Source organism: Hemibagrus wyckioides, linkage group LG02 (assembly GCF_019097595.1).
Source record: "Hemibagrus wyckioides isolate EC202008001 linkage group LG02, SWU_Hwy_1.0, whole genome shotgun sequence".
In the NCBI taxonomy this organism is placed as follows: Eukaryota; Metazoa; Chordata; class Actinopteri; order Siluriformes; family Bagridae; genus Hemibagrus; species Hemibagrus wyckioides.
Window position 1 is genome coordinate 13,904,078 of NC_080711.1, and position 15,191 is coordinate 13,919,268.

Below are 15,191 nucleotides of genomic sequence, written 5' to 3' on the forward strand. Positions count from 1 at the left end.
TTTATTTATTTATTTATTTATTTATTTATTTATTTATTTATTTATTCAGCTCAAGTGTAAGCATATTTTCCATCTGTTGCTCAGATGTAATATATATTCAAACTTTAGTTCAAAGTATTTAACCTTGAAAAGAACTGCTTAAGGTTCTCCAGACTTTACACATGTACTACAGTCTTTTACTCTTCTAGGATCAGTTACCTGAGCTTTCTTTTGAGATATCAGTGGCTTGGTGTGTTGACTCAGCATTTCTAGCACTGAGGCAAAGTTCACAATGCATTGTGTCCTCTCAGGTAGTATTTCCCTAAGAGTCCGATCAGGGTTTGAGGTTGGATTTGAATGCTGGTTTAAAATTAAGATTATAATTCGGTTTGTTTAAACCTCTAAAAAAAAAACGGACAGGTAGGACTCTTAAGGACCCTTGAGGAGATCTGCTGTAACTCCCTTTTATGAAATTGGTGTTGAAAAGTCTTTGTGTGTGTGTGTGTGTGTGCATAAATGGCCTGTTGCGTAAGTACTTAGCTTTGTGGTGTCGGTTGACATGGTGACAAGGCTGTAAGTGAATGTTATTGCATCACAGTTATAAGAAGGTGACTCCTTATCAAAATCATTTGTTGCGGTTGAACAGCAAACAGTAAGCGTGAATGGCAGGGTACAATGCAACTTTTCAGTGGAAATTAATTGATGAGCTTTAAAATGGAATTTCTGTCCCTGTCTGGTCAAATGAGATTTAAGGGGGAAATTACAGCAGTTTAGATGTATGTTGGATCTAACCCTTAAAAAAATCTACTGGAATTCCAGGTTGTTCTGTAGGACCAATAAATAAATCCTAAGAAACCATCCTAATCTGTCTTGGTCATTATTTGGTCATGAAACACATTGTGACTTTTTAAACAGTTCATTTCTTCAAGATCGAATTGCAGTTTCCACATAGACCTGAATTGGAACATAAATAGATTACAGCAATGTTGAAAATCTTTTAGAAGTGATCCTACACAATATTAATGCCCTGTAGGAATCTAAAAACTAAAATACGAGAAAAAAAATCTAGAATATTTAGGTTATAAATATTATATAAAGGTTTTTATTGGAATACTTTAAGATCTTTTGACAAAGAAGAAAACAAAACAAATAAACCGGTGTCTTATAAACCTTTTCTGTCTGATATAATTCATTTCAAATTTAATTCAATAGAATTTTTAAGCTTTTTTTTTTTTTTTTTACAGAACTCTGGATGTTGATCCTTAATGAGCAAGCCAGAGGCAACTGTGGAAAAATAAACTTCTGAAACAACATGAGGCAAAAAATCAAACGAAATTCATCCTGTAAATGGTAGTGAGATTTTAAATAAATTATTTCACTATACATGTATAAAAGCCAAAAGTAATAAGTGTAATAAAAAGGGTCTGTATGAGAATATTACAAAAGCAGGTATATATATATATATTCTGCTGTTTCTGCGTATTATTTGTCTGTGAATAAATATTTTGGGAATATTACTCATTGCTCCATTTAAGAAATCTTGGGGGACACAAACTTTTGCCTTTTGCAGTAAGTTTGAAAAAAAAAAGAGCTCATACATTTAGTGTAAGGTGTTTTTTGTCATGATGATGTTACATTTTGAACTACAGTATCACAAATCCCTCCATCTTTCTCACCACAGAACAGTGACATGCTGGTATGATGTACACTTTGTGGCAGGACACAGTATGCTGCTGGCGTGTCGCCCAGACTCATCGCTGCTGACCTTTCTGCCCCATGGCTGACCTTTTGTGTCTAAAATCCTATTCCCATGCTGCCATAATGAATAAATGAATCTTTTTAAAACAGTAGCGGTACTCACACTCTGACTCACCTGCTTTTGTGCTTAACACTAAGATGTGAAGCCACAGGATAAACTGACGTCTGGTACGTCTGTGTACATGACTGTATCGTGGCATGAATGTGTCACTGGTGTGGGTAACTGTAAAACATACTGCTAGACCTCTGCCTGACCTGGGCTGAAACTGAAAAGACAGAGATCAGGAAGCTAAGAAACTGTTGAAGTAACTGTGTGAGTGTCCTCTGCGTGAAAGTGTGAGGAAAAGGAGACAAAGTGAAGAATGCTCAGCTGTTGTATGATGTGGAGCAGTCCATGGTACAAACATGTAATTACAAACAATGTGTGGAATAATATAGCATGAGTTATATCTGCTAGCAAGTATTTGGTTTCCTATTCAGCTCTATATGGGAGTTTAAGTTGATATTTTGCAGAATCCTAAAGGAGCACATTTCCACTGTATCTTATCTAGTTATTTAATTTAATTTAATTTAATTTAATTTAATTTTACAATAGAACTTTTATTTATTTATTTACAAAGAATCTCACCTTTTACACTGATCAACCTTGAGTAACATCATAAATAACACGGGACTGGATTCTGAAGCAAACAAGGCAGTGACATGCTACGTAATTACTTATGCCATTTTCATACCATCAAACTACACTTAACGTCTCTGCCATATACTGTGTAAAGTATGTTATAATGGACACAGAAATAGTATGAAAACACTAATATTGAACTATTAGTACAATACTGTAGTATTGTAGAACTTCTAAAACACTCTCATTGTAATTTACAGGAACTTTCCAATAACAAAGACATTATTTCCATTAAGTAAAAGTAGAGTTCTGATTCTGATTCTTAAAATCAAATCAGATCCTACTGGAAAAACCAAAGTTCCTAAAGGATTTTTTTTTGGCAAGGGTTGCCCCTGATAAATCACTACACATTCACATTCTAAGCTAAACACTTAAAGATCTGATCATTTTCCAGGTTTCAGTGATCTTGTGCCCACTGCAGACTCTAAATCCTGGTCTTGGCTTACAGGAGTGGAACTCAGTGCTGTTCCAGCCCAATCATCTCAAGGTTTAGTGTCTTGGAGATCCTAAGATGCTTTTCTGCTCAATAAGGCTGTAAAGAATGATTGATTTAGCGTAGCCTTCCTGTGAGCTCAAACTATTCTGTTCATTCTCCAGCCACTGGATGTTTTTTTGTTTTTCGCGCCACTGCTACTAGAGAGTTTCTGAAATACTCAAATCACATAGTCTGTGGCTTGATCTGAACATGACTTGTACCTGCAACATTTTTAATGCTGCATATATATATATATATATATATATATATATATATATATATATATATATATATATATATATATATATATATATATATATATATAGAATCAGCAGCCAAAACTAGAGGTAAAAAGGTAGAAGGGTCAGTCTGATAATCCACCATGTTATTTCCATATTATGGACATCATAAGAATGTTGTTGTCCAAAATATAAGAATGCTGTCACTTTACCTGATTGTTTGATTTGTAGCGAGTAGAAATGACTTACATTATTTAAAACATGACAACTCTCAAAATGATATTAACAAGCTTTTATTGATGGGAATGGAAAGTAGGTAGGTTTGGTCATGGGGCTGATTAGATCTGCTGCTGCTTCTGCTGGGTGAGTACATACCTTTGCCCTGTTGAATCTGCTCAGCTAGAGAGATATTAAGAAGCATTCTGCTGCTGCAAGGTAATCTTGAGGAAAAGCCCTGTAGCAGATCTAAACATGTGGAGCGGAGGAGGAGGATACAGAGGAAAATCTCTTGCCACATGCAGAGACCAAGCCTGGGAGTTTAGTCAAGATAATAATGGTTTATGTTGATGGGAAATGCTGGTGCCTAGAGAAACACTCAGCATGAGGGTAGAGTTTTATGGCTGAATTAGACATTGCACCCTTAATATAACGGACTATTTATGGATTTTGTAGCATGTAAAATTTTTATATTTAAGAATAATGCTTACTAATACTGCATTGAGCAGCACAGTGATGCAGTGGGTAGCATTTGCAACTCACAGCTCCGAGGTCCCTGATTCAATTCTGAGTTCTTTGCAGATTTTCTCTCTGTGTATTTGCATGTACACATTTGAATGTGTGTACATGCTTCCTGCACTGGACAGGCATCCCATCCTGTGTGTTCCTGTGCCTCACAGCCAGTATTCCCAGGATAAGTTCTGAATCCACTGTGATCCTGACCAGGATGAAGTGTTGTATGATAATACAATATTCACTGTCCTCTGTAAATTAGATTCACATAATTCAGTATCCCTCGTGCTAAACTCACTTGGTGACAATGTTAGCATGTGCGAATATCACGCTTTATTGCAAAAAAAAAAAAAAAAAAAAAAGCGTCCTGGTATATATTCCCATAGTGAATATACATGAGCATACAGCAGGAGTCTGAATGCATACACTGTCAGAATGGAGAAAGAAAAAATAAAACTACAGCAAACACAATGACGCTAACAAACATGAGAAAAAATCCATAGAAGAGTAAAAAAAAAACATGTAAATGGAATACAGCAATGCTGCTAATATGCATGGGTATAAGGTAAAATAATGGTGTTACATACGCAGATGAGAGGTACGTCATCACATCGCAGCTCATTTTGCTTCGTGATCTGATAAAACCCCAAGTGTAGCCGCCATTTTGGACCGCACCACAGTTCAAGTGGTTAAGATCGTCTGAGTGTCCATTTCTACAAGAGCTGCTGCCTTAAAAGCAGCAGACTCCCCAGATGTCTCTAATTGTCTCATTAGCTTATTGATCCGGCAGGAGCTTCTCCTTACTCGTGTATGAGTCCATAATGTCCTTCGTCCTTTTGTGGATCAGATATAAAACACACTGCAGCCACAAGCATCAGTACATCATCAGTTAAATAAAAAGTCTATAAAACTCCAATGACTTGCCTTGACTTGTTTGATTCTTCCTTTACTTCTTCTTGTTGATTTAGTTTTGCGAGTTTTGCTTTATATAGAGTTTCAGTCTCATCTATACGAATGATTTTTTTTTTTCTAGAAAGCAACACAGTGTTGAGATGTTAGATGTGATACACATAGGACGCAATGGCTCATTTTTACAAACTAAATCTGATCAAGTGTCTTGTACATGGCTCCCTCTAGTGGTTAACACTGGGAAGTTGTGCTTCTGTCCTCAAGTTACCTGTATGGTGAAAATAAAGCTACTTCAACGGTGACCTCTAGTGTTTAATCGTCATCAGATACACACTTGTTTAGGTTTGTGCCTGCTTTACTCTCACTAACAAAGCACTTTCCCCGTAATATGTCACAACATGTCCCAAAAACACATTTTATTTGCTTGATTTAACATCCTGATGCCGTAAACAAGGACGATCCAAAGCAGACCAGTTCCTTTCTATGTAATACTGATGTATAATAAACATACTTCACTGCAAATTGATGTCCTTCTTAAACGGCCAGAGCAAAAAGGTCTTAATATAATCATTTTCTTCCTCAAGATTTCCTTCAGAGCAGAGAGCAGTGCTGTCGAGACACCAAGATGTAAAACAATCTTGTAAAATGAGGTGAATTTTGTATCTCATGTAAAATTTCTGATGTTCATTTGGACTACGATCAAACGTAGTGGTCGTGTAAAAATTCAGGCTGAAGCGGTTGCAGCAGAAGCAGAAAAATTAAGTAAGAGCAATACAAAAAAAACCAACAACATAAAGAGCTCTCTTGTTTCTCTTCCCGTCCGTCGTCTTGTTCTTGTTGGCCCTTTTTCATCAGAGTTCTATATCCAGAGAGTTTTTTTTAAAAATCTGGTTAAAAATGAGTGAAAAAATAGACTGAAGCTTTTTCCCTCTGTCTGCTCCAATCATCCTTTAAAAATATTTTTGCCTGGTTTTCTTTTTCTACAAAAATATGAGCCTTTACCATTAAAAGCAGTCTGTCACAACAAGGGGGCTGAATGTTGGGGAAGTCTGGAGCGGGGAGTGTGTGAGACGTATGTGTGTGTGTTCAGAAATTGCTAAAAATCTCGTATTTCTTATTCCAGTCCATTTGTGGTGCTCTCTTCTTGCCACGCTTGGCATGCGCTTTCTCTTTGGCCTCCGCCGCTGTGGGGCTCAGTCTCAGACCGATCTCGGCGAAAGGGTCCAGCGAGTGGCTGTCACCGTCCTCAGAGTTCTACACACACACACACACGCACACAACATGTGTATAATAGAATTGTGTATGATCGCGAATGGACTTTGTGTGTGATATTTCTGTGTGCAGCCATTTGTCTATCAAATCTATCAAACATACACACACACACGCACACACATACATATCACCATATAGACCATACATGCACACCACAGACATGCAATTTTTCATAGGCTTGCTAACATTTCACCCACCCACCCACCCACACGCACAACACATAGACACACACCTACAGACCATACATGCACACATATGACATATTATGTGTATAACCTAATTGGGTATCACAGTGAATAGACACACACATCCATGCACGCATGTACACACACACACCTGTGTGCTGGTGTCTTGGCTGCTGTGGTCGGAGTGTGCCGACTGGGTGGAGTGACCGTTGACCCGAGGATTTGGTGATCCGTTAGTAATGGTCTGACCCTCGAAACCTGATTAAGAAAAAAAAACATCAACCCCGGTACATTAAGTCTCAAGACAGCACACGGCTCTAGACCTTTCCACTATCGCAGTAACGACAATCATGCCCCATCCTGCTCTTATTCTCTAACGAACTTCCCATAATACTGAACATAATACTAAGCAACAGTAAACACAGTTTTATTAATGAATCCAAGCAACAAAACACAGCACTTGAGTTAAGCTGAAGCACTTAGGCTACTCATTATATGGGCTAGGCAAAATTACAGCCTCATACAAAAGTTTCCAGTTTCCAGAGAAATTTCTTCATCAGCTGTAAAAGCAAAGTGCGTCTAAAGCTGTAGGAGGAGAAGAACAGCTCGATATTTACAATTCAACTGATACATCAGTCGCCGGGTGACAAATCAGTTCATCACAACAGTTTTGTTTAGTTTCTCTGCAAACTTCAATTTTTATTTCTTCTATATAAAAGTAGTATTTCCACAACGATTGCTATTTTTCTTCCTCAACATTAACAATATGCTTTTATTTATCAAATTAAAATCTTAAATAAATGAAACTTGGCTAGAAAGCGTATTTGGCTAGAAAGCATGGCTAGAAAGCGTCATTTGGCAAAATGCTGTGCTACAGATAAAAGTGAGATAAAACACTTTAGGCAGTGTTTTATTCCTTACATATCACCCATTTTAAATGAGATCTTTCTGTCCTGTGAGTTTTATTTCTGATCACCATCATCCCACACAGGAGTAAAAATATCCACACTCAGACTCTTTTTCTGAGGTTCTTCATGTTCTCCGGTACTAATGCACACCTATACACTACTGTGTGTGTGTGTGTGTATGTGTGTAGGCTTCGTTAAGTACTCCCATTTACACACTTACAAATACGTGGATTTATTTTCTACACACTCTAGACGTCACAGTGATTTAAATCTGCATTGCAGTGCATTAAATTTGAATTGTAAAACATATTCACATTGAAGGACTGCCGTATCTTATGAAATAATTCCGAACATTTGGTTAAAGAGACGCAAATGAGCTGGGATTTAAACACAACACCTTCTGCAATGTTATGCAAAGACTTAACCACTAAGCCACCACGCTATAAATAAACTGACGCTTACTGATTCATGGGAGTCTTTCAGTGGAGTTAATTCAGAGGTAGAGGCAACCTGGTTATGGCTCTTGGCTACAGATCAAAGATTGTGTGTTTAAATCTGTTATATCCTTTATTGAGGACATTTATTGGTTTATTTAATACTATGTAAGATCTGTACAGCACTTTGCAGTTGTTTACTCTAAATTTTACAGCACTTTAGTGGCCATTTGGTGTAGTGCTGTAAAATTGTCAGCTTTTAAATTTTTTTTTTTACAGTGCACGTACACACATTGACATTTTCTGCAAAAGGAAATATTAGAAGTGGTACTTTTTCTGTATATCAGACATCAGATATAATAATACTACTGTTCGACACTTTATAGCAGATTTCTGCTGTTATTTGTAAGAAAGTGTACCTTTCACATGGCTGGTGCTAGGTGTGATGCCCAGCTTTTTGAAATGCTCGTCCGTATCTGGATCCACCACTAGTAAATGGGTCTCGTCCCCTCCGCGCTTGATGAAGGCCACCACCTCGGCATGACGCATACCCTCGATGTTCAGTCCATTCACCTGCACGGACACGAAGGGAGGATTATCAAATTTAAATGGAAATTTTATGGGTCATGTACACAACCATACACATTACAGCATGTATTAAAGTGCTGTTTTGACCGCTTGTTATAAAAATAGAATCCAAATAGAATAGAAATAAACTACAACAGAATATTTACAATAGAAAATTTTATTATACAAGTAGGAAAGGGAAAGAAATACATAGAAAATGTATAATATATGAAAATATAACATATTAATACAGAAGCATTAATAAAGTTGCATTTTAGTGCAATATACTTTATGCTGTGCAAAATCCAGTTAAAGTAATGTAATGTAAATGTAAAGTGTTGTGCAGACTAGAAAAGTCCAGAAAATGAGAAGAAGCTCCTCTTCATTCTCTCTGTGTTTGCCTTCATGAAGCTGATATGCTTCCCTGATTGAAACAGAGAGAAAAGTCCAACTCTTAGATGACTGAGGTCCATTTTTTCCCACTGCAGGTGTAATAGTCCCTTAGCACCTTAGAGGGCAGTTTAAGCATTTAAGTCTGTTAAGCGTCTGAGGTAGTAAAGACGCCGCCAGTTCTTTTTCAGCAGAGTGTTAATGTGACAGGACGATGACCGGTCAGATCAGCAGCTCTTGGGAGCTCTTAATAATCTCCTCCTTCTTGTACTGCATGATCACACTCATTTTATTTAATACAGCAGTCTGTGAATTACATCTCCTGCTTAAAGGAAATTCTGTTACTATACGAGCAGAAGCTTTAAGATTCATAACATTCACTGCAGTGCTGCAAAGACAGATGATCATTGAGATGTGGAAACAACATTCCTCCCCATGCTTTAAGCCTAGAATACATTTCTTGCATGTATTTCCTGCAATTAGAGTAAATTACATGCTTAAATGCTCTGCTCAAATATTTATTTTTTAAAAAAGCCCTTTCCTAGACCGTTTTTTTAAAGTAATTCTTATACAGCTTCATGCATGGATACGTCAAAACAGACTCAGAATCCGAGCAATTCAATGTCACCCTGAGTCAGATCATAAACATTAAAGCAAAGCAAACTGGTGTAGGATTAGTGGGTGGAGGATCGCTCTTATCATTTTGACTCATTTTTTGAATCATTTGACATTTTCCTGAGCTAGTACAGAGAACTCTTGTTGTCTACACATATTACTCATGTTTACACGTTGACGTTTGGCAAACGTTTTAATTTCACGAGACTAATTTTAAAATGTAAGTGTTACAGAAAAGAAAAGGGCAGAAGTGCCCTTGTAGGTGGAAGTGTTGCAGGAACACAATACAGTGATACTACACAATACAGAAATTATAAACACTTTACTAATAGTGTACGGTGTAGTGTAACTATTTTGGGGAATTTCTACTCTTAAACACAATTTCAAGATTTTTTTCAATTGGTTAGGTCTCTTCTCTCATATATATATACACTATATTGCCAAAAGTATTCACTCATCTGCCTTGACTCGCATATGAACTTAAGTGACATCCCATTCCTAATCCATAGGGTTCAATATGACGTCGGTCCACCCTTTGCAGCTATAACAGCTTCAACTCTTCTGGGAAGGCTGTCCACAAGGTTTAGGAGTGTGTTTATGGGAATTTTTGACCATTCTTCCAGAAGCGCATTTGTGAGGTCACACACTGATGTTGGACGAGAAGGCCTGGCTCTCAGTCTCCGCTCTAATTCATCCCAAAGGTGTTCTATCAGGTTGAGGTCAGGACTCTCTGCAGGCCAGTCAAGTTCATCCACACCAGACTCTGTCATCCATGTCTTTATGGACCTTGCTTTGGTCACTGGTGCACAGTCATGTTGGAAGAGGAAGAGGCCAGCTCCAAACTGTTCCCACAAAGTTGGGAGCATGGAATTGTCCAAAATGTCTTGGTATGCTGAAGCATTCAGAGTTCCTTTCACTGGAACTAAGGGGCCAAGCCCAGCTCCTGAAAAACAACCCCACACCATAATCCCCCCTCCACCAAACTTTACACTTGGCACAATGCAGTCAGACAAGTACCGTTCTCCTGGCAACCGCCAAACCCAGACTCGTCCATCAGATTGCCAGATGGAGAAGCGCGATTCGTCACTCCAGAGAACGCGTCTCCACTGCTCTAGAGTCCAGTGGCGGCGTGTTTTACACCACTGCATCCGACGCTTTGCATTGCACTTGGTGATGTATGGCTTGGATGCAGCTGCTCGGCCATGGAAACCCATTCCATGAAGCTCTCTGCGCACTGTTCTTGAGCTAATCTGAAGGCCACATGAAGTTTGGAGGTCTGTAGCGATTGACTCTGCAGAAAGTTGGCGACCTCTTCGCACTATGCGCCTCAGCATCCGCTGACCCCGCTCCGTCAGTTTACGTGGCCTACCACTTCGTGGCTGAGTTGCTGTCGTTCCCAAACACTTCCACGTTCTTATAATACAGCTGACAGTTGACTGTGGAATATTTAGGAGCGAGGAAATTTCACGACTGGATTTGTTGCACAGGTGGCATCCTATCACAGTTCCACGCTGGAATTTACTGAGCTCCTGAGAGCGACCCATTCTTTCACAAATGTTTGTAAAAACAGTCTGCATGCCTAGGTGCTTGATTTTATAAACCTGTGGCCATGGAAGTGATTGGAACACCTGATTCTGATTATTTGGATGGGTGAGCGAATACTTTTGGCAATATAGTGTATATATATATATATATATATATATATATATATATATATATATATATATATATATATATATATATATATACACTACCAGTCAAAAGTTTGGACACACCTTTTAATTCAGTGTTCTTTGTTTAGGGATTTATTTTCTACATTCTAGAACAATACTGGAGATTTCAAAACTATGAAATAACACACATGAACTTAAGTAATCCATATGTAATGACAAGAAAAAACAGTCAGTTGTTATTTTAAGACACGAAGGTCAGGTTCTGGAATAGTTCTTGCAAGAACAGTATTGTCAAGTGCATTTGCAAAACCCATCAAGCACCATGATGAAACTGGCTCACATGAAGACCATCCCAGTAAAGCAAGACCAAAACTTACCTCTGCTGCAGAGGAGAAGTTCATTTAGAGTGACCAGCCTCAGAAATCACCAATTAACAGCACCTCAGATTAGAGCCGTTATGAAGGCTTTACAGAGCATCAGTAGCAGACATATCTCAATATCAACTGATCAGAGGACATTATTGTGTATTTCGGCCGCCTTCAGCATTGTTTTACAATGTAGAAAGAAATAAACATCAGGAAAGACCATGGAATTAGAAGGTGTGTCCAAACTTTTGACTGGTAGTCTATATATATATGTAAATAGATAGATAGATAGACAGTCAGGCAGACAGACAGACAGACAGACAGACAGACAGACAGACAGACAGATAGATAGATAGATAGATCTGAAACGCTCATGTTGATTTTTCCTTTACAATATCAGCAGAATTCATTCACTTCTATCCACACAGGCCACTCAGCTGCTTGTTCAGTCCCTTGTCAAATCTGAGACTGGATTACTGCAACTCTCTCATGGCACGTTTGCCTCAGATCATCATTCCGCCTCTGCATCTGATCCAGAATTCAGCTGCATGACTTGTTTTCAGCCTTCCTACTACTACTAGCTCTCCCACACCACCACATTACTCCACTCCCTCCACTGGCTTCCTGCAGCTGCCCACATCAGATTTAAAACACTTATGCTTGCCTGCAAAGCCAAAAACCACCATCTCTCAGAGTACAAGGAAGATACACATCAAGGCTCTTCTCTGTTCTGCCATCTAACTACAATTAAAGACAAACCTCTTCCTGAAAGAAATTAAACCAGCACAATAATCTGTGTGTATTCTTGCTGTATTACCTACCAACCTACTGAATAGCGGTTACATTTTAATGCAATTCATTTCAATCATGCACTCATAAATAATAGGTTCATCTAAGTTAAAGATTCTAAACCTCCCACATTGTTCTTGAATATTACTTGATCACAATCTCATGTCGAGCTCTAAGCATTCAGCATAGATCTTTCTAAAAGTGTATATTCATCCTAATACCATAATATGGCCACTAGGTGGCGCAGGACACCGGATTTACTTGGCCATAAGTCCCAGAGTTGAGAAAGACAAAGAAAATAGGTCAGTCATTTTCCACTTTAGTATTTCCACAGTTCTACTTTGATTTTAAACTGCATGACTCAATAAGAAAATCATACAAAAAAAAATGTCTCCTGACAGTGAGCTATGGACGCTGGCGTTTTGCCATTTGATCGGGATTCAATTCTTTTCCCCTTCTTTGGCATCTTTTATCGAATGAGTTTTCCCTTTTTTTCTCATGCAGTCCCCCCTTCAGTTAGTCTCTTAGCAACTAGTTTGGCTGTGGGATCAGGTTCACCAAATGGAAAAGGAGAGAGAGGAGAGGGGAACAGAATTAGGTCAGAAAATGTAATCTCGGAAAAAAAATAAAGAGAACTCTCCTTTTAGAAAACAACATGATGTTTTATTATATGAGAGGGATTTTATATCTATATATATATATATATATATATATTCTTGAACATTTTCATCACGTTTGGAAAGGAGCTGAAGGGCAGGTAGCACAAGGACATCAAATATTGATGCAAGAGGCCACTGTTGTGGCAATAGTGTGGGTTTCAGGTGACACTACTGTGGGGGTGTGTGCATGTGTGTGTGTGTGTGTGCATGCGTAGGTGCAGTGCTCTCTTTAAATTTATACCTGCATATCAAAAAGTGCCAAAGAGAGTTGATAAGCAGGTCCTGTTGCTGCTGATGCTCATGCTCAAACACAAAGGGAAAGAGAGTGGTGTGTCTATATTATGAGCAACTCCTACTTTTTATGGATTTCAGGAAATGGAGAAAAATGCAAAGGACAGGTCTAATGCCAGTTGACATGCTGAACAGTCGACGCGTGTGCATCGCTGTGCAAACAGTGCAAAAGGTATAAGACAATGTGAGTGGGCATAACTGCAAGTGCTTATACATTTAGAAACAGATGGCAGGATGACATCAGCATGATGGGTAGAGTGTGCTCTCTCGATAACTGCTGCCTACTGCGAGAGCGAGGTGAAGAGAGAATGAGGACAGAGGCACATGATCAGATCCAGGTGACTGTGAACCGTAGTCGTCCAGCACAGTGCTCGTTTTCTCAGGGCAGGATGACACCTCATTAATATGATCAAGTGGGACATTTTTCTCTTTCTTTCACTCTCTTTGTTTTTCCTAGAGACCCTGTTGTACTGTACCCCCTGTTTTTTCTTTCCCCCTCTTGCTCTCTCTGTCTCTGTCTCTCAGTGGCTGCACTTTGAATTCAAACTCAATGAGGTGAAGGGCACAAGAAGGAAGGGATTAGTGGAGAGAAAGGAGTCGCAAGCCTCCAAGTTTCCAGCAAATCAGCAACACACACACACACACACACACATACACACACACACACGCACTCACTTCCACACAAAACCCCTGCATGAAAGACATGCTTCAAAATCTTTCTCCTTGATGATTATTGAACTGTTTTTGTATTTGAAAAATGTTCCTTGGTCTGAGAAAAGAACAGAAAACTTTTTTAATCAGACTTACATTAGAAGTCTGAGTGTGTTCTCGCACTAGGTGATCTGTACTGTGCCCAAAGTCCAGTTTGTTTGACTAGTGTGATCACTCTGTATGGTTCAGTTAGACTCAGGCATGGTACGCTTCATGTAGTATGATATCTAACCATGGCATGAGCATTGAACTCGAAACATGACATCAACAATGTGACTGTATTTCGTATCCGATGACAGCAGCATAATAACAATAATGTTGGCTAATGTTAACCAGTAAAAGCTTGTGTGTGTGCTACTGTCATCATATTCTGTCTGGCTCTTACTGTATTGATAAATAGAAACTGTAGTTAGAAAGTAATGCTGTAAATTCGTCCCTCAGCATCAGCTGCCTCCGTACAAATCTTCTGATGTAGCATGATTAAGCAAAAATCGCTGCACTACATAAGTAGTAAATCTACTAGACATATCAAAAAGGCACGTGAGAGGGTTGCGTGTCACCACACCCAAAATGATGACTCCAAATATGGCAGAAAATGACCAACCTTACAATGATTGACACCATTGTGTTGTGTGAGAGCACTTTACTTCCTGTTTTAAAATAAATATCACACCATAATGATGTAAGCAAGCAGTGTTAATTGAAGTGAGGAGGAGGATAATCAAGCTTGGACATGGTGCAAAGGCAACCAGGCCTAGTTTGTGTACGCCCTAACGGCAGTCGATGTTGCAGCCGAAAAACAACTATTCAAAACACGCACACTCACCAGACAATTTATAAGGAACAGATGTATATCTGCTTATTCATGATATCCGATCAGCTAATCAGGTGGCAGCGCATACATTCAGGCAGATCTAGCTATTGTTAATGTTTACATCAACATCAGAACAAGGGAAAAATAGCAACCGCAGTGACTCAGTGACCGTGGCATGGTTGTTGGTACCAGACAGGCTGGTTTGAGTATTTCAGAAACTGCAGATCTCCTGGGATTTTCACATGCAGGAGAACAGCAAGGCTGGTTTGAGCTAACTGAAAGGCTACAGTAACACAAATAACCACTTTCTACATCTGTGGTGTTTGTAATGCTTCCAATGCCATGAAGAATGTGAGGCTGTTCTCTGAGTACAATGGGATTTTAACCAGTTTTAGTATGGTGTTCCTAATAAAGTGACTGGAGAGTGTAAATGAAGCGTGTCGAGAGTTAATATCACTCGAATATATTTGTAAATGAGACCATAGATGCGTATCATTTATACTTTTCAGAAATTAGAGGAATTTTTAAGATGGAAGGATCTGTGGTTCTAGGTTTGTATGGGTTTCTATGTACAGAATTTAATAATCATGGGAAAAGTGTAAGTATCTGAAATACCTCCAGTGTTTGAAATTCATTTGGATGTCTTTAGTAAGACACTTATTACACTGTATATTAATTCTGTAATATAACTTTGAGTTTTCATACAAGTCATAATCACAGGATTGAATATTTTAATGATAAAATTCC

At 38.6% G+C, this 15,191-nt stretch overlaps 1 protein-coding gene across 1 annotated transcript in view; it reads right to left on the reverse strand.

Annotated features, from left to right (window-relative positions):
• Nucleotides 1-4,203: 4,203 nt before the first annotated feature.
• LOC131343014 (Na(+)/H(+) exchange regulatory cofactor NHE-RF2) overlaps nt 4,204-15,191 on the reverse strand; it is a 43,235-nt gene continuing 32,247 nt past the window's right edge. Inside the window, exons 4-6 of the mRNA XM_058374360.1 lie at nt 7,990-8,143; nt 6,380-6,486; nt 4,204-6,025 (exon numbers count right to left, since the gene is read on the reverse strand). Of these exons, the coding sequence (XP_058230343.1) occupies nt 5,858-6,025; nt 6,380-6,486; nt 7,990-8,143 (429 nt within the window). The 3' untranslated portion in view covers nt 4,204-5,857. The remainder of the gene's footprint in view (nt 6,026-6,379; nt 6,487-7,989; nt 8,144-15,191) is intronic.